Below are 23,911 nucleotides of genomic sequence, written 5' to 3'. Positions count from 1 at the left end.
CAGTGGGGGGTTTAATTCAGAAATAGTGTATGTTTTAAGTGACATGTAACTTAGGCCTTGAAACCCTTTTTAAAAAATTTTTTTATAAAACTCCCTAACAGAAGAAGAACTCACATTTATTACATGTTTACTGGCCACTTTAGGAAATTGCTGTTTCATTTAATTTTGATAGTATAGTTTGCTACATAGTTTTGAATATAAAGAGGTCAAATCTTGTTTCACAACAACCTAATAAATAGTAATATGATAGCAAGTAGCATCATATTAGATATTATTAGGTAATATCCCCATTTTCAAAGCTAAGATTTTAAGAGGTAAGTAATTTGCCCAAAATCAAGGAAATTCTTAGGTTCCATAGATAGTTTTTATCTTTTAGTACATGTTTACTCCAGCAGAACCCGGCCATTTGAATTCTTTAATAAATGCATCAAGACCATGCTTAAAGATAACTTTTATAAAATACCATTAAGTTTTGTTTTCTGGAAAGTGGCTGTAATATAGCACCAATGAATTTATTTGATGTTCATTCTCAGTGTTTCTTTTACATAATTTTAACAACTACAAACTTACCTGATTTTAGGTTTGGGTGAATGCCATCTCATGATGGCAAAAGCAGCTCTTGTTGATTATCTTGATGGAAAAGCTGTAGACTACATAGAGAAAGCACTGGAATATTTTACTCGGTTAGTATCATTATTTATGAGTCTATTTTCTTAGTATTATATAATAAAGCCAATTTTAGGAAATCATGCTTTGTTTATCCTGTTAGCTATAGCAATCATTATTCAGAATCTCAAACATAAAAGAGTAACAGACTAGTCAGTTAATTCTGTAACATACATATTGTATTAATTTTGCACTGGGGAACAGATACAATTTCTTGCTTTTAGTAGCTGACATGCTGGAAGCATAGAGAAGGATGGGAAGGAAGAAGCAGTCAGCTAGTGGAGCAACAGCTTGGGTACCACGTGTTATTGTTCTCTTTCAGGAGACCTAGAGATGCAAGTATCTCTAATTGGAACTGATTGGAAAATGGGGCTTCAGGTGCACAATAGGCTTTACATTCAGTGATCAGGGCCCATTTTAGACTAATTAGTAGGGCTGAAGGTGAAGGGAGATGAGCAATCTGATTGCTCCTGGAGAGAATCTGTGTAGGAAAAGAAGTGATGTCAAATAACAAGAAATAAATCAGAAAGATTTCAGTAAATCTGGTTATTTTATAGAACTAAATTCATTAGTTAGGTAGAAGTGTTATTTGTGATAGATGACTAAAAAGTACTCAAGTTAGACATAGAATTAAATTTGTTTGCTCTTAAACATCTTTCTTGTGCTTCACTTCCTTTCTTTCCCTACTTGCCCTCTCCTGTGTGTCATGTTGATTTGCTTGCTCTAGAATTGCTTTGCTTTGAACATGAACCAAATCTGAAATGAAAACTTCATTCTTTTCTCCCACTAATTTTTATTGCTACTTTTCAAGTCTTATGTAATACATATAGCTCTTTCCAAAGAGGAAGGTATTGTGAAGAGGGGTGTAATTTGTTTGAACTAGTATTTAAGGGTAAATGTGAACATTTGAGTGATGATACTTCAGCTACAAATACTGCCTTTCTGAGTCTGGGGAATTTTGTTCTGGATAACACTCACAACTAATTATGAGGAGGTATACAAAACTTTTAAAGTGATATCCCCACATTTATATTTACTTTACTTCTAGACTTAAAGTTCACACTACCACAGTACTAGTGTAAGGGTGATAGAAGTTATTTCACTTTACAGATATTTTATTTTTTATTGAACTTAAAAGGAGATAAGAGTTTAGGTTGCTAAAGTTGCCAGTGTTTTCTTTTCTGTTTTCCTCTCTGTTTTCTTCTTTCATGCTGTCAAGTTTAGAAATTACACTAAGATATTTAGGCAAAAGAGCTACAAATAGTGTCCTTCCTCCTGATCCTCATAGTGGGCTTTCAGTGATGACTGCAGTAATTAATCTTGTTTCTCAGGAGGACATTGAAAAATGATTTTTGGCTGGACTCCATGAGTAGAAAAGGCTATGAAAAATGTTCCATCTGCTTGCCCATCTGCCAGCATCATAGCTGTTTGTGATAGCTGATTATCGAGACTTGGCTTAATTGAGAAATTGCTGTGTTTTATTTGTAAGATTTTGAGAAGAGAAAAGTGAAGAGAAATGAATAACTGAGATTTTCTCATTCTAAAAAGAAGTGCCCTTTATCACCATAATTAATATTTTTATTTACTTTTTGAGCTTGTCCACTGAGTCTTTCTTGCTTCAATAAATACGGTTTTTCACATTCTCATATTTAGATTTTTGGTATTCTTGATCTCAGAGAGTAAAAATCCTTTGGACTACCAAATATATTTTATATTTACTAGTCCTTTTTTTTTTTTTAATATGTGAGGGAAGATCTGCAAGCAAAACCTAAGTTTATTATAATCAACTATGAGACAGTTACCAACTTTACTGCTTTGCTTTTTGTTTAAATAGACAAACACAAAAAGCATAGTTTAAAAAATTCAGTATTAAAGGTAAATTGGTCCTGGAAAATTTATTGATTTATTTATGTGATTTCTGCTGCTTCTAAGAAAAATGATAAAGAGTACCAAAGAAATGTTTGCAAAGTTTCTGTCACTTAAAACAGTCAATTCCTTCTCCTTCACCTCTTCCTTTCTTCATAATAAGGAGGTGATAAGATATAAGATGGCTAGAAGGAATTCAGTAAAGCATTTACTGCATTTAGCTAAAGAACTAAATCAAAATTGTGTGTATACTTTTTCTGTTTTAATTGTATGTAGTAGTGAGGGAGATAAACGCCATACATTTTGGAAATAATTTGTAAGAATCACACTGTTTCTTTTTTTTAGGGCTCTGCAGCATCGAGCTGATGTGTCTTGCCTTTGGAAGCTAGTTGGGGATGCTTGTACCAGTCTGTATGCTGTCTCACTATCTAAAGTGAATGTTAGTGTCTTAGGAGCCCTCCTAGGTCAGAAAGAAGGAAAACAAGCATTAAAGAAAAATGAGCTCCTCCATCTTGGAGGAAGGTAATTTACAAAGATTGCCAGTGGATGACATTCAAATCGAATTAGAACATCATAAAACAATATAACATTCACTTTTATATTTCTATAGGTGTTATGGTCGTGCATTAAAACTGATGTCTACATCTAACACGTGGTGTGATCTTGGAATTAATTATTATCGCCAAGCACAACATCTAGCAGAAACAGGCAGCAAGTCAAATGATCTTCAGGAGCTATTGGAGAAATCTTTGCATGTATGGTTTTGAGAAATTTTTCATAAACTTTTTAAAAAACTAAGGGCTTTTCTGAAAGATGCTTTTGATAAAGTAAATTCTGTAGTGTTTTCACATGAAACCACACTTTCCTTGATATAAATGCTGATATTCTGAGAAAAATTTATCTACTTTTACTTTTCAGTGTCTGAAAAAGGCTGTGAGACTTGACAGTAATAATCACTTATACTGGAATGCTCTTGGTGTAGTTTCATGTTACAGTGGTAAGAAATGAGTAACACTTCAATATTTTTAGAAGATTGCCTGTTTTCAGGCAGTAAAGTTCAGTTTTATCGAAATCTGTATTTTTCAGGTATTAGAAATTATGCCCTTGCTCAGCACTGTTTCATCAAATCAATCCAATCAGAACAAATTGTGAGTGTTACGTGTCTCTGTCTATGCAAAATAACTTCAAAATTTAGTGTTAATGATTTTCTGAGACTGCTATGTAGACAAGGGATCTAATTTTGTATATGTGTGTTTTTTAGAATGCTGTTGCATGGACAAACTTGGGAGTGTTGTACCTTGCAAATGAAAAGATTGAGGTACATATATTGTCTGTTTTGTCCTATTAAAAGTAAAGAACATTTTCTATATATGTTCTCTTCATAATACCTTAACTTGTTGTGGAGAAATACTTTGCACATTGTTATCTATCCAGCATGCTCTCTAATATGCTAGATCATTGATAGCATTCACTTTATTATATTGAATAATGAATGTGTAAGATTTCCCTTTTCATGTCACAAGAAGTTTCTGGTTTTATAATTATGTTATTTTTTTCATTTGGAGATTAAAGTAATTCTGTTATGAATTATTTGGTTTTTTTTTTTATCTTTACACATTAAGAGGAGTCCCATGTAGGCTGTGTTGGGGGTGGGGTGATGAAGTAAGGGCATTTATTAGTACTCTCTAGAAACTTAAATTTAACCTTTGCTTGGTAATTTAGATTTGGCTTTAGCAGATATTAATCCCTTTACATGCCACGGTGTAAATTGTCATACTTGAAGAGTTGTATATAGAGAATTGGAACTACAGTAATGGGGAGCATGTTTATAGGTCATGTTTGGAAGTTTCCACAAATCTATATATAATAGCACATCTGTACTGTTTTGTGTTTCAGCCAGTATATTGAATATCATCCTTTTAAAATAGCTTCAGTGGTATTCTCAGGGATACATGAAGTCACTGCAGAGATTGCTTTAGAAGATTGTAAATAGAATGAAGAAAAATATTAATTTGGATCTTAAAATATGTGAAAATATTTTTTAAAAATTTAAACAAAGATAAGTCTTAGTTAATAAGCTACGAATGTGGTTTTATGGTAGTGTGGTGCAGTTGTTGCCCATGAGCTTACTTTCTTATGAGAAAAAAAGACTGTTTCCTGCCACACATAGATAGATTATTGGGAAAACAATACAAAGCAGCGTATAATAAGTTATTCTTTGTAGCAGAAAAAAAAGCATATGATTTAAAGTGTCCAAGTGGGGTAACTTGAAAGTTTCCTAACTGTTTAGCTCAGATTTATGTTGACCACTCCTTTCGCCCAGTAGCAGGTCTCAGACCTCACTGGTTGGTAGTTTTTATCTTCCCAGTTGAGCTCCAAGAGAGGGGAATAGATTCAGCCTTCTCTGATTGTTTCCATCAGACCTGTGGCTTAGCAAATAGATGGGTAATTGGTTCAAAGTTCTGCAGGCTATGAGGTAGACACCTACAGTGCCCTTTCATTGAGGACCAGAATCCCTAAGCCTGTAGAGAAATCTGTTGAATCCGGGACTCTTTCAGGACTATATTTAAGACATAGTTGTAAGCATTGCCAATTGTGCTTAAACAGTGAAGTTTTAGGTTCATTTGTATTTATGTTTTCAAGTCTGGCTTTTCTTATTCTCTTATGCTTTTTAAATATAAGTGCTTTAATATAAAGTTTATAAAATGGCTTGTTATTTTTTGCCTTTTTTTCCTAGCAAGCTCATGAAGCTTTCAAAATGGCTCAATCCCTTGATCCATCTTATTTAATGTGCTGGATTGGACAAGTAAGATATATAACATATAGTTATTAATAATCTGTTTTATAACTAACATGTTAATAGAAAGTGGTATAAATAACATGTCAATATAAACAACACTGATAATAATGATAGCATTTGAGGGCTTTGTGCCAGTTGCTGTGCTAGGCTCTTTGTGTGTGGAAGTTGAAACTAAAAGATCCTAAGTATCATGCCCAAGGTCGTACAGCTTGTAATGATTAAGCTTTGATTTGAGGGGCTTTGAACACCATAATTCTGCCATTATTATTCTTAAAAAATAAACCTAGAACTCTGTTAACATACATTTATCAAAAAATGAACATTTACAAAGATCATTTTGATTATGTTTTCTCATTTTCTGTAAAATCTTCATATTTGATTTGGTACTTGTTTATGAGTGCCCCCCTGCCCCCAGCAAAGTTTAGATTTTTGTACTGCCAAATAGGAATCAGGTTACTAGTCTGAGTCTGTCACTTACTAATTGTTTTACCTTAACATATCACTTCTGGATTTCATTTTTCTTACCTGAAAAAGAAGGGGATTGGCCTGAGTGGGCTCCAAGGTCTTGTCTAGTTGAGAAGTTGTAATAAATTAGTAAGTGGTTGATTGTTTCAGTTCAGAGACTAGTGGGAGCATCACCCCTATTAGAAAATCATTAATCAGGGATTAGATATCTTCTTTTATACTTTGACTCTTGGGTCTGATTCTAGTTAATCGGTGAAACATGCAGAGTTAGGAAAGGCAAACTCCTGTTGCCATTAGCTGTGGTAGCATCTGGGAGCAGTGGCATTACTACACTAATCTCTATGTAAGGTTTTGGACCCAGGGGGCCTGAGCATTTGCATTTCTAACTGCTCCCAACTGAGGACGATGCTGGTGGTCCAGGGCCTTCACTTTGAGTAACACTGCTGTAGGTCAGTAGGTTTGAGATGCTCATCAGAGTTACTTAAGTATTTTTTTTCTTATTTTTATTTATTTATTTTTTAAATTTTATTTATGTTTGGCTGCATTGGGTCTTCATTGCTGCACGTGGGCTTTCTCTAGTTGCGGCAAGTGGGGGCTACTCTTCGTTGCGGTGCGTGGGCTTCTTATTGCAGTGGCTTCTCTTGTTGCAGAGCATGGGCTTCAGTAGTTGTGGCATGCGGATTCAGTTGTTGTAGCTCGTGGGCTCTGGAGCGCAGGCTCAGTATTTGTGGCGCACGGGCTTAGTTGCTCCGTGGCTTGTGGGATCTTCCCGGACCAGGGCTCAAACCTGTGTCCCCTGCATTGGCAGGCAGATTCTTAACCACTGTGCCACCAGGGAAGTCCCTTTTCTTATTTTTAAATTATTTCTGTTCTTAAAAATAATTTATTTCAGGAGGTAATTAGTAGATTTAATTAAAATGGTAACAATAGAGTGCGGCTTAATATTAATTTCTTAATTAGTAATGTATGATAACTAAAAAAAAACCCCTGCTTTCTTATAAAAGATAGATGAGCTTGAAAGTAATTTTAACTATCACATAATCTATGAAGTCAGTGGCATAGATATAATATTTAAAATCCTGAGGCAGTTTTAAAAAATAAACATGATGAGACTCTACCCAGATCTATGGAAGCTAGATTTCTAGGGGAGAGGATCTCCTTTTTAAAAGCTTTCCAGTTGAATCTGAGGGGACCCTGTGATTAACAACTCTAATCCAGACAAATACCAGTATGAATAGATTGCGGGGAGGGAAGGGAGAAGGTAGCATAGCTTTATCAGTGTTCTGAGGAATTTTACGTGGATTATTTCACTAACTCCCTGGTTGCAAATGGAGTTCTGCAAGCATCTGTCAGCTTAAGGGCTGATTTAACAAGTCATTCTGGTCCTCTGATCCATGGGAATACGGTAGCCAAGATTGAAAAAGAAGTTAACTTTGCTTTTAAGCACAGCTAGTAAACCTTTGGTTCCTCCAAAGAGTTTCATTTATTATTATTATTGTTAGTAGGAGTAGTGGTAGTAGTAATAGTAGTAGTAGTAGTCCTTTTAAACACATTAAGAGCCTCCTTTTTCCTTTTATAGGCTCTAATTGCAGAGACAGTTGGAAGTTATGACACCATGGATCTCTTCAGGCACACTACAGAACTCAGTATGCACGTAAGAATTTGAGCATTCTTCAGGATTCATTAATGAATAAAGTACTGTCCTTCTTGAGAAATGGAATACATAGTGGTATCAGATGTTAATGATAGCAGTTGTCCCTACTCTTCATTCTTTCTTAAAAAACAGATTAAACTGTCATTAAAGAGCTGATGAAGAAATGACATTGGGATTCAATAGATGAAGTAGTCATGTAGAATAGAAACTGAGACTCAAAAAAAAACCACCATCGACAGATGAATGGATAAAGAAGATGTGGCACATATATACAATGGAATATTACTCAGCCATAAAAAGAGACAAAATTGGGTTATTTGTAGTGAGATGGATGGACCTAGAGTCTGTCATACAGAGTGAAGTAAGTCAGAAAGAGAAAAACAAATACCATATGCCAATACATACATATGGAATCTAAAAAAAAAAAAAGGTTCTGAAGAACCTAGGGGCAGGACAGGAATAAAGACACAGATGTAGAGAATGGACTTGAGGACATGGGGAGGGGGAATGGTAAGCTGAGACGAAGTGAGAGAGTGGCATGGACATATATACACTACCAAATGTAAAATAGATAGCTAGTGGGAAGCAGCCGCATAGCACAGGGAGATCACCTCATGCTTTGTGACCACCTGGAGGGGTGGGATAGGGAGGGTGGGAGGGAGACGCAAGAGGGAGGGGATATGGGGATATATGTATACGTATAGCTGATTTAGTTTGTTATACAGCAGCAACTAACACAACAATGTAAAGCAATTATACTCCAATAAGGATGTTAAAAAAACAAACAAACTGGTACGTCCATACCTACGGAATGCTAAGCAATAAAAAGGAGTTAACTATTAATACAAAAAAAATGAGATAAATACTAGACGTGGTTGACCTTTCTCGATTATTTATGAAAGTGTTTTAGAATTCTTTTGATTGGTAATTATTTGTTTGACCTATGGAAATGATGCTGAGAAGAAGCAAACCAACCCATCAGGAGGGGCTCTGTTTTTTCCCCTGTATTTATCCTGCTTGATTCTTCTACTTAGGTTTGAAGCAAGTGATTTAAATATGTTCTTAGCTGTGTTGTATCATAGTGACCCTTTATTTAAAGGCACTTACCAGTTGACTTAGAAGACCAAGATGTGATATTTACTGTATTGAAGTACATTGTTTCATTTCTTAATTTTTCTTGGAAGATTTATTACCCTGTGTCTACTTGTTAACTTTGGCCTTTTTACAGACGGAAGGAGCAATAGGTTATGCGTATTGGGTCTGTACAACATTGCAAGATAAAAGCAACAGAGACACGGAGCTGTACCAGTACAACATCCTCCAGATGAATGCAATTCCAGCAGCACAAGTGGTTTTGAGTAAATACACAGGTAAGGCACCTGTTATACAATGGCAAGATATATGAATAATTGTTGAGATAATTTAAAGAATTTAAATTAATTAAATTTAAAATTAATTCCAAATTAAATATTAGCTCCTTAAGACATGAATTTGCCCTTTCCCCCCCACGGCCAAGTATTCTGCTTTTTAAACTTTACTAAAGATTTTTGAAGAGTGCTGAAAATTGTTATTACCTATTGATTCAAGGCAGAAGTGATTTCCATGTTGTCATAGGAAGCATTTTGGAGCCTAATGGTCCTGAGTTGCTGCTGTTCTAGCTCTGCTGTTTACTTTCTCTGCAGTCTTAGGCCAAGTATTTTACTTGCCTTAATTAATCTTGGGAAGTAGAGATAATAATACTGAGGTTGCAGAGATGTGAGAATTCAATGAGGTAATATGCTTTAAGTTCCAAACCCAGTACCTTTAACGTCCCACTTTAACACCTAATCTTTCTTCAACATACTGGAAAAATATGTTTAGGCCTAGGAAAAGGACAGAATGGTGAAATTTAGTTAACCATCTATTGTAATAATTTTCTTCCTTAATAAAACTAACATTGGGTTTAGTCTCAGCTCCACCACTTAGTAGCCATGATGAAACCTTGGGCTTATTACCAAATTGAATTTTAGTTTTCCTACCTATAATACAAGAGTGAAAGTATCTATTGCTTAGGGTTTAATGAGATGATATATATAAAATGTTATGCAGAGTACCTGGCATATCCTAGATGCTCAAGAAATGTTAGTTTCACTAGCATCTTATTTATCCCTCGACAAAATTCTAATAAAGAAGCAAGGCGTTTAAGCAGTAATATTGACAGTTGAATAATATGAAGAATCAGATAAACTGAAAAGCAGAAGAGAAAATGCCTCATCATTGTAATATGCAGGATGGAAATACTCTTCCTGCATTGAGCCTGGGGCACTTGAGTAGAAGGCAGTTCATTTATAAACATCAGCACTTCGGGACATTAAAATGTTATGCAGTGTGCCCAAATGAATGACTCTAATGAATACCTAGAGCCTCTGAGAAAGTGTATGATCAGAAATTTTATTGATAGGTTTCCTTACAGAATGGGAAACATTTGTGAAGGGTTTACATAAAAAGGTAAATTTTTAGCTGTCTGCAAAATTCAGATACCTAGAACAACAAACAGTCTCTGACAGTTATAAATAGCTAGGTTTTTGAGTCTGTAGTGGAGCCGTATCGTATATTCATTTAACAAATTCAATTATATGTGCTTGGCCAAAAAAATATTAATTTAGAAGCAGAAAAGAGAGAGGGGGGACAAGAGAAAATGCAGATAAATCATTTGTCCTGCTGACCGTTGGCCTCAGGGTGAGAGTGGATGAAGGTTATGGGTCTCTTCTTTATTTGACTCAGTTTGGTGACCTTCTTGTGTGATGACCTAAGAATTTTGCAGGAATCATTTTAACCGTGTGATTTTTACCTTATGCTTTGACAGTTAGAACCTAACCATCACATAAGATGTGATTATACTCTGTAGGCTTGCTTCCCAACACAAGTTGATCAGATGTGTTTCTTTCTCCTTTGCATGTTAGTAGATATATGATGTTTTTTGACATTAGAATTCAAAATACTACACTGAAAGTGCCCAAATCATCTTCTGTTTCTAGAGTACAATACTGAATTTTTAAAAAAATATATAGAAATTGGAATAGAACCACCAAGAGAAATTGTTGCTAAATTTAATCCCAGGAAGGTTTAAGTGACTAGCCAAAGAACTGGATTTCCTTACAATTCAAATGACCCGTTTTAACATGAGCTATGATTTCAAATTGTTATACCTTTGGGAATAAAGTGTTTAAACTTTAAAACATAAGTAGAAGCCATATGTAACTATAGATGTTACTCAGTAATTTAAAAGAGTTCTGAAATGATTACTGGTACTTTATAGTCAGGATAAAATCAGACTACTATTCTTAGCAATGCCCATGACCTCAGGAAATAATCTAGTGTTTAAAATGTTGAAAAAAATTAAAAATAAAACTCATATTTTACAAACACAACCATTATGCACATGCAAAGAAAAGATATTTTTGGATTTCCAGAAAGAATTCAGAATTATGCTCCAGCTTTCACAATGTTGGGTTACTTAAATGAACATCTACAACTGAAGAAGGAAGCAGCAGATGCATACCAAAGGTAAAGGCTCCCTTTAATTGAAATGTGGTCCTTATTTGTCAGTTGGCCTTTTAAAGATATAGTCTCATTTTCATGAAGAAGGTACTAATAAAATGTTCTGATTCTTTTCCTGATCTTTCATTATTTATTATTATTACATTTTGTATATGAAAAGATACAGTTCTAAATTTTCAGCTATATTTTCGTTTCTGTTGCTCAACCTGAGAGAAAGAGAGGAAGAGAGAGACAGAGAGAGAAAAAAATAAAAACCAAACCAGAAAACCTCTCAGGTTTTAGAAAAATCTGTCCCTTTACAGTTTGTCTCGCTTTATTATTAAAGACATGTGTTTATTCAGAGAAGAAATGAGATTTAAGGCATGAGAAAAAATTACATGTTATTTTGAATCACTTTAATGTCTACTATATCATATTTATTCATTCAGTAAATATTTGTTAAACTGCTGTGTGTCAAGCAGTGTCCTTGGCAGTGGCAATTTAGCAGTGAGTTAAAACAAACACAGGCTCAGTTCTCATGGAGCTCATGTTCTGGTGGAGGGGAGGCGCATTGTAAGCTAATAAACATCTGTGATGGTAACAATTGCTAGGAAAGAAAATCAAAGTAAAGTAAAGGGCTAGACACTAGAGAGGCAAGCAGCAAATTTGAGATAGGTTTAAGAGGTAGGTTTCCTAAGGAGGCAATTAAGGCCTGACCTGAATGAAGTGAGGCCACAAGCCATTTGGTTATCAGGGAAAGAGCATTCCAGGCAGAAGGAACAGCAAGAACAAGTGCTCTGAAGCAGGAGTGGACTTGGTATGTTGAAGAAACAAGGACAGCGTGCTTGAGTGAGATGACCAGCCGGGAGAGTGAGAGGAAATGAAATCAACTTGAAGTTTTATTCTCTACAAATTAATTGATCTGTGGGGCTTCCCTGGTGACGCAGTGGTTAAGAATCTGCCTGCCAATGCAGGGGACACAGGTTCGAGCCCTGGTCCGGGAAGATCCCACATGCCGTAGAGCAGCTAAGCCCGTCCGCCACAACTACTGAGCCTGCGCTCTAGAGCCCGCGAGCCACAACTACTGATCCCGCATGCCACAACTACAGAAGCCCATGCACCTAGAGTCGGTGCTCCACAACAAAAGAAGCCACTGTAATGAGAAGCCCGTGCAATGCAACGAAGAGTAGCCCCCGCTTGCCACAACTAGAGAAAGCCTGCGTGCACCAACAAAGACCCAACGCTGCCAAAAATAAATAAAAATTTTAAAAAAAATTAATCGATCTGTGAATAAGAAAATCACTGTTGATCCCATGAGTACTAGACGAAAAGTTAAAAGACCTGATTGCCTAACCTCTGAGGCACATCACTGCCCTAAATCTAAATAAACAGATGTTTAGAAGAAACCTTGTCAGATAATAAATAATCGAGGTGTCCCAAGTGCTTTGCCATCCTCGTATGGATCTCTCTGTAGTTAAAGAAGTAATCACTAGATGGTACTGGAGGCTGTATAATCAAGAAGTTATTTTGCCAGGTGTATGTGGAGAGAGGTTTATGAAAACCCACAATTCTATTTCTTTCAACGTTACAATAAAGTTACCAATAAAGAAACTGTAGAAATTTGATAGGATACAACAGTGAGCAGGATTTTTAAACAGAGAAAACTAGGCAGCTTTAGAATGCTTGCTACTTTTTTTGGTATACATTATAATCACAAATATTGTGAGTGTAACACTGGTTATACCTTTGCTTAAAATGGCAACTCCATAGTCACTTGGATACACACCACTCTTTCTTGACTGATCACCACTGTTGTTTTCTCCTTAAACAAGTATTTGAGACTTGAAATTACAAATTAGGTATAAATCTAACCACAGGTACAGCCTTATAATATGATACTGTTTCTGTAATACTATCTTTTAGACTTCTCTGGCAAATTTTTGTTTTTCATGTAACATCAGGGGCATTAAAAGCTTTTCTTGGCTATTTCTCCCTGGCTAATCTTTAACAGAAAAAAAAAAGTCATTAAATATCCAACTCCTTTGGTTGTTGAGACATTTCCCTGCTTGCCCAAAGGGGACTGAGCATGAGAAGGTAAAAATATGGGCTGTCAGCATGTTGTTGTATTTATTCTAAGCCTCTTGGGACTCCTGATGACTCATTCCCTTCTCTGAATTCATTATTGCCTAAATATCTTTCTGTATGTAGCAGGAAAACGCACATGAAAGCACTCAATTTCCTGGCTTCCTACGTCAAACTTCTAGTATATAAATAATTTTAAGAGTGTACTATGTACTTCAAATTCTGTACACTTCAAATATGTCAAAACTTTAAAACATCAACCCAGTTGTTCCCCATGTTTAGATTAAAATCTTTGGAATATTTAAAGCTCAAGTATGGTAAGTGATTTCTCTTATTAAGAGGTCACTTTTTATTATTTTCCTGACAATCTAAAATCTATTAAGTGCTTTTGTGGTACCAGTTTAATAAAATATAAATAAGCTGTTATGGAGCTAGTTAAATAATTAGTAGAATTAAATGAAGAAAACAAAAATCTGTAGATTCAGTTAAGGAGGAAGAGTAAAAGAATGCTGTTGCACGTAGATAATTTAAAATACCTTGTCCTTTTTTTAAAGGGCAATTTTGTTGTTACAGACTGCAGAAGACAGAGATGCTTATAATGTTACAATAAGAAATTATGGCAGATTATTATGGTAAGCATATTTTTTTCCCATTAATTCCATGAACCTAACAGGTTTTTCTGGTGAAAGCTGTGGGGTTAGTGAGGTGATGACCAGTTTCCAGAGTAGCGGGTTGTGTATGAATGAGTACAATGATGACGTTCCCCCAGGATACATCATTCCCACTGTACCAAGCTGTGTTAACAGTTTCCTGTCCCTGTAGTGACCCCTAGCCCCAGTGTCCTTTGTGAGGACCAGGTTTAGAACTGATGTTTGTGAACTAGACAGGAGAGGTAGTTACTGTTTCTAATAGTAGAAGCCTAGTTAATTGGAAGAGGATTAGATTTATTCTGATTTGATGTATATTCTTAAACTGGGGGTGGGATTAAGGGTCCAGAAACCCTTTTGAGATAGTACACAAAAATTTTTGTATGTGTGCATTTTGGGGGTGGGGAGGGAGCAATATCACTTTCTTCAGAGTCTCAAAGACTTCCGACTTCAAAAAAAAATTGAAAAAAAAATAGGCTGGAAACCAATTGTTTCAGAGGATAGAACTTGGTTGGGACAGTAGGAGTGTTAGTGGGAGGAAGACTTTTGGCTCAAGGAGGCATTCCTCAAATTGAGAGCTGCCCCAAAATTCAATGTTCCAGTTTGAAACACATTATTAGAACTATAGTTTGATATTTTGGGATTAGTACCTACATCTTTTAAGGAGCTACATAGTAGAAATCGGAGGTAGCCAGTTCGTTTCTTTTATAACCGTGTAACTGAATCGTATCTATAGACAGAAAATTTTCCCTGTTTTGATTGCTTCTCCTTTTAATTCTTTTAAATCGTTGTGTTTAGGAGTTGATAGAGCTCTGTCAGTTCCAAAATTTTGTTGTAAGAAACTGTATGGAGCAAAGTATCTGTTCTCTTTAGTTAGATGTTTCATATAATGTAACTGTTTTAGAAGAAAATTTATACCTCCCATTGAAAATAGGTCATCTGATTTCTTTTTAATTTGTTTTTATTATGAAATATATTAAACATGCAAAACATAGCAATAGAGTATGGAGCATAATTTAGTGAATAGTCACCATTCAGATATAACAGATCTTAAAATTCTGTTAATAGGTTTCAGGTTTCTTTTTCAAAAAAACAAGTTACAAATAAAGTTGAAGCCCCTTGTGCCCTTCTCTAGTTCCATTCTTTTCGCTACAAAAGTTATCAAATGTTTGAAGATAGTGTTCATTAAAAAAATACTTTAAAAATACATGTATGGGGGGCTTCCCTGGTGGCACAGTGGTTAAGAATCTGCCTGCCAATGCAGGGGACACGGGTTCGAGCCCTGGTCTGGGAGGATCCCACATGCCGCAGAGCAGCTAAGCCCGTATACTACAACTACTGAGCCTGCGGTCTAGAGCCCGCATGCCACAACTATTGAAGCCTGTGCGCCTAGAGCTGGTGCTCCACAACAAGGGAAGCCACTGCAGTGAGAGGGATGTGCATCACAACGTAGAGTAACCCCCGCTCACCACAACTAGAGAAAGCCCACGTGCAGCAACGAAGACCCAGTGCAGCCAAAAATAAACAAATTAGATTAATTAATTAAAAAAATACATGTATGTATCCATAAACAATCTAAGGTAGTCCTCTTCCCTTCATTAAATATTTATCAAAATTTGAGTTAATGGATTTTTAAATTCTTTCACTTTCATAAAATTAATTTTAGAAGCAAATATTGCCTATATTTTTAGCTCCCACCCACACCTCCAAGATTAAAAAGATTTTATGAAAAGATTTCTAATAACACATTAAAAATAGAAGCAGTTTCTGATTATAGTGATAGATACCAGAAATCAGAGTCTCAAAGGTTCAGTGAGTCTGTTCCAGGTGGTGGCAGCTTCTCTTCATTTTTAAGTAAACAAAACACGTTTTTTTATTTTGTTGTTATTAAAAAGCATTCTAGGGGCTTCCCTGGTGGTGCAGTGGTTGAGGGTCTGCCTGCCGATGCAGGGGACGCGGGTTTGTGCCCGATCCGGGAGGATCCCACATGCCGCACAGCGGCTGGGCCCGTGAGCCATGGCCGCTGAGCCTGCATGTTCGGAGCCTGTGCTCTGCAACGGGAGAGGCCACAACAGTGAGAGAGGCCCACATACCGCAAAAAAAAATAAAAAAAAAAGCGTTCTACTTTAGTATCATGTATAACAATTTTTACTTTTATTCCTATTAAATGCCGAAAAGATAATGTATAGTTTTGTCTGTGGGATTTTAGTGTATCTATATGCCCTCCAAAAAAATGGATGTGCAGATAAACAGTTTACACGGAGGCTGGGTTTGGTTATGACTTGCTAAGCTTGTCAAAGATGCTCATAGGGTAATATTTAACTAACATATTAAGCTTAAAAAATTAGAGTTCTATATCAAAGTCAACTTGAAATTATTTTTATAACAGAGTTTAATTCAAGTTTGTTAAAAAAAAAAGTTTGTAATTCAGCAGAACTGTTCATTTTCACACATAATTTAAAAGTGTGAAGTTAAATCCCCGTAGTGCATCCTGTTTGAAATAAGTGATAACGCCTTCTATTTTAGTATAAGGCTTTTCTACAGCTTTAACACTGATAGATGAAGTAGATTAAGTTGTTAAAAGAGCTTTAGTATAATAATATTTCTGAATTTTGATGATATAAGCCAAAATGATTTTTGATATTAAAAGTAAGTTATGTTTTGCTTCTTAGTTCTATCGGTGAATATGATAAAGCTATCCAGGCTTTTAAGTCAACACCCCTTGAGGAGTTAGAAGACATCATAGGTTTTGGATTGGCTTTATTTATGAAGGGTCTGTATAAAGAGAGCAGCAAAGGTAAGTGCGTTGCTTAAAGTTAAAGGATACTTTCTACTTTTCCAGAGCTGAGAAGAATTTAATCATGATGAGCTTACATACAGAAAGATGTAATATTAAGATGGGGGTAGGGGTTGCAGTGTTTATTAAAACTCTGACTGAAAGTCAGGAACGTTAAGAGGTACTTTTTATCTGTTCCTTCCTTTAGTACATTATTATGATGAATAGTCTTTTTAGCAGTGTTGCGAACTGAATTTTATCTTTATTATTTAGATGAGGAAACAGACCCAAGATCACTTAGGGTACGTGTATAAGGTAGCATTTGAAAGCAAGTATTTACTACTCCACAGTGTTTCAATATACATTTCTGATAAATGAAGGCCTCAACCATTGTTAGTAATAATACATTTTGGTTTCTCCAGAAATGCTTATTGAGTGCATTTCCACATATATGGCCCAGCCTATGTGTGTGCAGCTCATTTTAAGTACTGCTTAATGGAGTTGCTGGTCTGTACATGGGAATCTGGGTGATACCTCAATGGCTCTAGACCTCCACTTCTTTTGAAGATAGTAATTCAAACCTGCCTATAGATTCTAAAGAAGGAAATTGAGAAATATCACATAATAACCCAAATGATATTCCCAGAATCACCTTGGAACAGCTAAACCAATTTAGATATTCTAAATTTTTATTCCATTCACTTGAGATCAAGGGAACAATAAGATGTAATTTTAGTTAGACCCTTCTAAAAAATAGGATTAGGTGGGCTTCCCTGGTGGCGCAGTGGTTGAGAGCCCGCCTGCCGATGCAGGGGACACGGGTTCGTGCCCCGGTCAGGGAAGATCCCACGTGCCGCGGAGCGGCTGGGCCCGTGAGCCATGGCCGCTGAGCCTGCGCGTCCGCAGCCTGTGCTCCGCAACCGGAGAGGCCACAACAGTGAGAGGCCCGCGTACCGCAAAAAAAAAAAAAAAAAAAAAGTATTAGGAAAGGAAATATCCCACCATTTGTCAGTCAGGATTGCTTCTATATTGTTTTGTTTTTGTTTCCAACTCTATGTAACAGCCTACGAGAGAGCCTTGTCTACTGTTGAATCAGAGCAAGACAAAGCTCATATCTTGACAGCTCTGGCAATAGCGGAGTATAAACAAGGAAAAATGGACGTAGCCAAGACATTGTTATTTAAATGGTATGTATAGTTGACATCAACACTCGACATGACCAGATACTTAAATATTGGGTTAAAATTTGGAGGAACATAAAGTGAAGTTCTTAATGTTTCAGGAACATTTTTGTGAACAAAAGGGATTGGACCCACCTGGTTCTGAACTGACAGTCACAGGTGGAGCTAGAGATCATGGCTTAATTTTAAATTCTGGATTCATCCAATCCTTCAAAACCATCCTGTACTCTGTGTGTATTATTTATTTTTTAAAAACAGTAATTGATCAGCTGATCTCTTCGGATCATAAAATTTTAATGAAGGCAGTCATTAACTGGCTTGTTTCTGGCCCTGTAAGTTCCCAAAGAGACTTTTTTTCCTCTTTCGTATTCAGGTTAACCTGATAAAGTTCATTTAAAGTTGAGTCTTTAAAAATGTGTATATACACCAATATAAATTGTAACTGTTTCTTTATTTTTGGAATAATTTAATAAAATAACAGTCTCTGATATCTGTGATTACTTATATGGTATTTTTTTTTAAATAATTTATTTTATTTTATTTTTGGCTGCGTTGGGTCTTGGTTGTTGCGCGTGGGCTTTTCTCTGGTTGCAGTGAGCAGGGGCTACTCTTCATTGTGTGCAGGCTTCTTTTTCTTTAATTTTTAAATTTTATTGTATTTATTTTTTTATACAGCAGGTTCTTATTAGTCATCAGTTTTATACACATCAGTATATACCTGTCAATGCCAATCGCCCAGTTCATCACACCACCATCCCCACACCCCGGCCGCTTTCCCTGCTTGCTGTCCATACGTTTGTTCTCTACATCTGTGTCTCAGTTTCTGCCCTGCAAACCGGTTCATCTGTACCATTTTTCTAGGTTCCACATATATGCGTTAACATACGATATTTGTTTTTCTCTTTCTGACTTACTTCACTCTGTATGATTGTCTCTACATCCATCCACGTCTAAACAAATGACCCAATTTTGTTCCTTTTTATGGCTGAGTACTATTCCATTGTATATATGTACCACATCTTCTTTATCCATTCATCTGTCTCTGGACATTTAAGTTGCTTCCATGACCTGACTATAAATAGTAAATAGTAAATAGTGCTGCAGTAAATAGTTCTGCAATGAACATTGGGATGCATGTGTCTTTTTGAATTATGGTTTTCTCTGGGTATATGCCCAGTAGTGGGATTGCTGAATCATATGGTAATTCTATTTTTAGTTTTTTAAGGAACCTCCATACTGTTCTCCATAGTGGCTGTATCAATTTACTTTCCCACCAACAGTGCAAAAGGGTTCCCTTTTCTCTGCACCCTCTCCAGCATTTGATGTTTGTAGATTTTCTGATGATGCCCATTCTAACTGGTGTGAGGTGATACCTCATTGTAGTTTTGATTTGCATTTCTCTGATAATTAGTGATGTTGAGCAGCTTTTCATGTGCTTCTTCACCACCTGTATGTCTCCTTTGGAGAAATGTCTATTTAGGTCTTCTGCCCATTTTTGGATTGGGTTGTTTGTTTTTTTAATATTGAGCTGCATGAGCTGTTTATATATTTTGGGGATTAATCCTTTGTCCATTGATTCGTTTGCAAATATTTTGTCCCATTCTGAGGGTTGTCTTTTCATCTTGTTTATGGTTTCCTTTGCTGTGCAAAAGCTTTTAAGTTTCATTAGGTCCCATTTGTTTATTTTTGTTTTTATTTCCATTACTCTAAGAGGTGGATCAAAAAAGATCTTGCTGTGATTTATGTCAAAGAGTGTTCTTCCTATGTTTTCCTCTAAGAGTTTTATAGTGTCCGGTCTTACATTTAGGTCTCTAATCCGTTTTCAGTTTATTTTTGTATATGGTGTTAGGAAGTGTTCTAATTTCATTCTTTTACATGTAGCTGTCCAGTTTTCCCAGCACCACTTATTGAAGAGACTGTCTTTTCTATATTGTACAGCCTTGGCTCCTTTGTCATAGATTAGTTGACCATAGGTGCATGGGTTTATCTCTGGGCTTTCTATCTTGTTCCATTGATCTATATTTCTGTTTTTGTGCCAGTACCATATTGTCTTGATTACTGTAGCTTTATAGTAAAGTCTGAAGTCACAGAGTCTGATTCCTCCAGCTCCGTTTTTTTCCCTCAAGACTGGCTACTTGGGGTCTTTTGTGTCTCCATACAAATTTTAAGATTTTTTGTTCTAGTTCCGTAAAAAATGCCATTAGTAATTTCATAGGGATAGCATTGAATCTGTAGATTGCTTTGGGTACTATAGTCATTTTCACAATATTGATTCTTCTAATCCAAGAACATGGTATATCTCTCCATCTGTTGGTATCATCTTTAATTTCTTTCATCAGTGTCTTATAGATTTCTGCATACAGGTCTTTTGTCTCCCTAGGTAGGTTTATTCCTAGGTATTTTATTCTTTTTGCTGCAATGGTAAGTGGGAGTATTTCCTTAATTTCTCTTTCAGATTTTTCATCATTAGTGTATAGGAATGCAAGAGATTTCTGTATATTAATTTTGTATCCTGCAATTTTACCAGATTCACTGATTAGCTCTAGTAGTTTTCTGGTGGCATCTTTAGGATTCTCTACGTATAGTATCATGTCATCTGCAAACAGTGACAGTTTTACTTCTTCTTTTCCAATTTGTATTCCTTTTATGCCTTTCTTCTCTGATTTCCACGGTTAGGACTTCCATAACTATGTTGAATAATAGTGGTGAGAGTGGACATCCTTGTTCCTGATCTTAGAGGAAATGCTTTCAGTTTTTCACCACTGAGAATGATGTTTACTGTGGGTTTGTTGTATATGGACTTTATTATGTTGAGGTAGGTTCCCTCTCTGCCCACTTTCTGGAGAGTTTTTATCATAAATTGGTGTTGAATTTTGTCAAAAGCCTTTTCTGCATCTATTGAGATGATCATATGGTTTTTATTCAATTTGTTAATATGGTGTATCACATTGGTTGATTTGCGTATATTGAACAGTCCTTGCATCCCTGGGATAAATCCCACTTGATCATGGTGTATGATCCTTTTAATGTGTTGCTGGATTGTGTTTGTTAATTTTTTGTTGAGGATTTTTGCATCTATATTCATCAGTGATATTGGTCTGTAATTTTCTTTTCTTGTAGCATCTTTGTCTGGTTTTAGTATCAGTGTGATGGTGGCCTCATAGAATGAGTTTGGGAGTTTTCCTTCCTCTGCAATATTTTGGAAGAGTTTGAGAAGGATGGGTGTTAGCTCTTCTCTGAATGTTTGATAGAATTCACCTGTGAAGCTATCTGGTCCTGGACTTTTGTTTGTTGGAAGATTTTTAATCACAGTTTCAATTTCATATCTTGTGATTGGTCTGTTCATATTTTCTATTTCTTCTTGGTTCAGTCTTGGAAGGTTATACCTTTCTAAGAATTTGTCCATTTCTTCCAGGTTGTCCATTTTATTGGCATAGAGTTGCTTGTAGTAGTTTCTTAGGATACTTTGTATTTCTGTGGTGTCTGTTGTAACTTCTCCTTTTTCATTTCTAATTCTATTGATTTGAGTCCTCTCCCTCTTTTTCTTGATGAGTCTGGTTAATGGTTTATCAATTTTGTTTAGCTTCTCCAAGAACCAGCTTTTAGTTTTATTGATCATGCTATTGTTTTCTTTGTTTCTATTTCATTTATTTCTGCTCTGATCTTTATGATTTCTTTCCTTCTGCTAACTTTGGGTTTTGTTTGTTCTTCTTTCTCTAGTTCCTGTAGGTGTAAGGTTAGATTGTTTATTTGAGATTTTTGTTTCTTGAGGTAGGCTTGTATAGCTATAAACGTCCCCCTTAGAACTGCTTTTGCTGCATCCTATAGGTTTTGGATCGTCATGTTTTCATTGTCATTTGTCTCTAGGTATTTTTTGATTTCCTCTTCGATTTCTTCAGTGATCTCTTGGTTATTCAGTAACATATTGTTCAGCCTCCATGTGTTTGTGTTTTTTATGTTTTTTTCCCTGTAATTGATTTCTAATCTCATAGCATTGTGGTCAGAAAAGATGCTTTATATGATTTCAGTTTTCTTAAATTTACTGAGGCTTGATTTGTGACCCAAGATGTGATCTATCCTGGAGAATGTTCTGTGTGCACTTGAGAAGAAAGTGTAATCTGCTGTTTTTGGATGGAATGTCCTATAAATATCAGTTAAATCTATCTTGTCTATTGTGTCATTTAAAGCTTGTGTTTCCGTATTTATTTTCAATTTGGGTGATCTGTCCATTGGTGTAAATGAGGTGTTAAAGTCCCCCACTATTATTGTGTTACTGTCGATTTCCTCTTTTATAGCTGTTAGCAGTTGCCTTATGTATTGAGATGCTCCTATGTTGCATGCATATATATTTATAATTGTTATATCTTCTTCTTGGATTGATCCCTTGATCATTATGTAGTGTCGTTCCTTGTCTCTTGTAACATTCTTTATTTTAAAGTCTGTTTTATCTGATATGAGTATTGCTACTCCAGCTTTCTTTTGATTTCCATTTGCATGGAATATCTTTTTCCATCCCCTAACTTTCAGTCTGAATGTGTCCCTAGGTCTGAAGTGGTTCTCTTGTAGACAGCATATATATGGGTCTTGTTTTTGTATCCATTCAGCAAGCCTGTGTCTTTTTGTTGGAGCATTTAATCCATTCATGTTTAATTTAGTTATCGATATGTATGTTCCTATGACCATTTTCTTAATAGTTTTATGTTTGTTTTTGTAGGTCCTTTTCTTCTCTTGTGTTTCCCACTTAGAGAAGTTCCTTTAGCATTTGTTGTAGAGCTGGTTTGGTGGTGCTGAATTCTCTTAGCTTTTGCTTGTCTGTAAAGCTTTTGATTTCTCCATCGAATCTGAATGAGATCCTTGCTGGGTAGAGTAATCTTGGTTGTGGGGTCTTACCTTTCATCACTTTAAGTGTATCATGCCACTCCCTTCTGGCTTGTAGAGTTTCTGCTGAGAAATCAGCTGTTAACCTTATGGCAGTTCCCTTGTATGTTATTTGTCATTTTTCCCTTGCTGCTTTTAATAATTTTTCTTTGTCTTTAATTTTTGCCAATTTGATTACTATGTGTCTTGGCGTGTTTCTCCTTGGGTTTATCGTGTGTGGGACTCTCTGCACTTCCTGGACTTGGATGGCTATTTCCTTTCCCATGTTAGGGAAGTTTTCGACTATAATCTCTTCAAATATTTTCTCTGATCCTTTCTCTGTCTCTTCTCCTTCTGGGACCCCTATAATGCGAATGTTGCATTTAATGTTGTCCCAGAGGTCTCTTAGGCTGTCTTCATTTCTTTTCATTCTTTTTTCTTTAGTCTGTTCTGCACCAGTGAATTCCACCATTCTGTCTTCCAGGTCACTTATCCGTTCTTCTGCCTCAGTTATTCTGTTATTGATTCCTTCTAGTGTAGTTTTCATTTCAGTTATTGTATTGTTCATCTCTGTTTGTTCGTTTTTTAATTCTTCTAGTTCTTTGTTAAACATTTCTTGCATCTTCTCGATCTTTGCCTCCATTCGTTTTCTGAGGTCCTAGATCATCTTCACTATCATTATTCTGAATTCTTTTTCAAGGAGGTTGCCTATCTCCACTTCATTTAGTTGTTTTTCTGGGGTTTTATCTTATTTCTTCATCTGGTACATAGCCCTGTGCCTTTTCATGTTGTCTGTCTTTCTTTGAATGTGGTTTTTGTTCCACAGGCTGCAGGATTGTAGTTCTTGCTTCTGCTGTCTGCCCTCTGGTGGATGAGGCTATCTAAGAGGCTTGTGCAAGTTCCCTGATGGGAGGGACTGGTGGTGGGTAGAGCTGGGCGTTGCTCTGGTGGGCAGAGCTCAGTAAAACCTTAGTCCACTTGACTGCTGATGGGTGTGGCTGGGTTCCCTCCCTGTTGGTTGTTTGGCCTGAGGCAACCCAACACTGGAGCCTACCTGGGCTCTTTGGTGGGGCTAAGGGCTCGTGCCAAGGAGTACTTCCCAGAACTTCTGCTGCCAGTGTCATTGTCCTCACAGTGAGACAGAGCCATCCCCCACCTCTGCAGTAGACCTTCCTACACTAGCAGGTAGTTCTGGTTCAGTCTCCCCTGGGGTCACTGCTCCTTCCCCTGGGTCCCGATGCGCACACTACTTTGTGTGTGCCCTCCAAGAGTGGAGTCTCTCTTTCCGCCAGTCCTGTCGAAGTCCTGCAATCAAATCCCACTAGGCTTCAAAGTCTGATTTTCTAGGAATTCCTCCTCCCGTTGCCAGACCCCCAGGTTGGGAAGCCTGACATGGGG

At 36.4% G+C, this 23,911-nt stretch overlaps 1 protein-coding gene across 7 annotated transcripts in view; it reads left to right on the top strand.

Annotated features, from left to right (window-relative positions):
- Positions 1 to 23,911, top strand: part of SKIC3 (SKI3 subunit of superkiller complex) — a 91,528-nt gene that overhangs the window by 33,871 nt on the left and 33,746 nt on the right. For all 7 annotated transcript variants that reach the window (XM_022592620.3, XM_089909116.1, XM_089909115.1 and 4 more), the window contains 13 exons: positions 581 to 683; positions 2,878 to 3,054; positions 3,143 to 3,287; positions 3,451 to 3,529; positions 3,619 to 3,680; positions 3,794 to 3,850; positions 5,270 to 5,338; positions 7,377 to 7,451; positions 8,680 to 8,821; positions 10,904 to 10,997; positions 13,607 to 13,684; positions 16,372 to 16,496; positions 17,539 to 17,662. In XM_022592620.3, coding sequence (XP_022448328.1) covers positions 581 to 683; positions 2,878 to 3,054; positions 3,143 to 3,287; positions 3,451 to 3,529; positions 3,619 to 3,680; positions 3,794 to 3,850; positions 5,270 to 5,338; positions 7,377 to 7,451; positions 8,680 to 8,821; positions 10,904 to 10,997; positions 13,607 to 13,684; positions 16,372 to 16,496; positions 17,539 to 17,662 — 1,330 coding nt within the window. The remainder of the gene's footprint in view (positions 1 to 580; positions 684 to 2,877; positions 3,055 to 3,142; positions 3,288 to 3,450; positions 3,530 to 3,618; positions 3,681 to 3,793; positions 3,851 to 5,269; positions 5,339 to 7,376; positions 7,452 to 8,679; positions 8,822 to 10,903; positions 10,998 to 13,606; positions 13,685 to 16,371; positions 16,497 to 17,538; positions 17,663 to 23,911) is intronic.

This window comes from Delphinapterus leucas, chromosome 3 (assembly GCF_059928025.1).
Source record: "Delphinapterus leucas isolate spDelLeu-1000000601 "Yukka" chromosome 3, BTC_Dleu_Yukka2, whole genome shotgun sequence".
NCBI classification, from domain to species: domain Eukaryota; kingdom Metazoa; phylum Chordata; class Mammalia; order Artiodactyla; family Monodontidae; genus Delphinapterus; species Delphinapterus leucas.
Note: the sequence above shows the minus strand (reverse complement) of the source record. Positions and strands in the feature narration are given on the sequence as shown.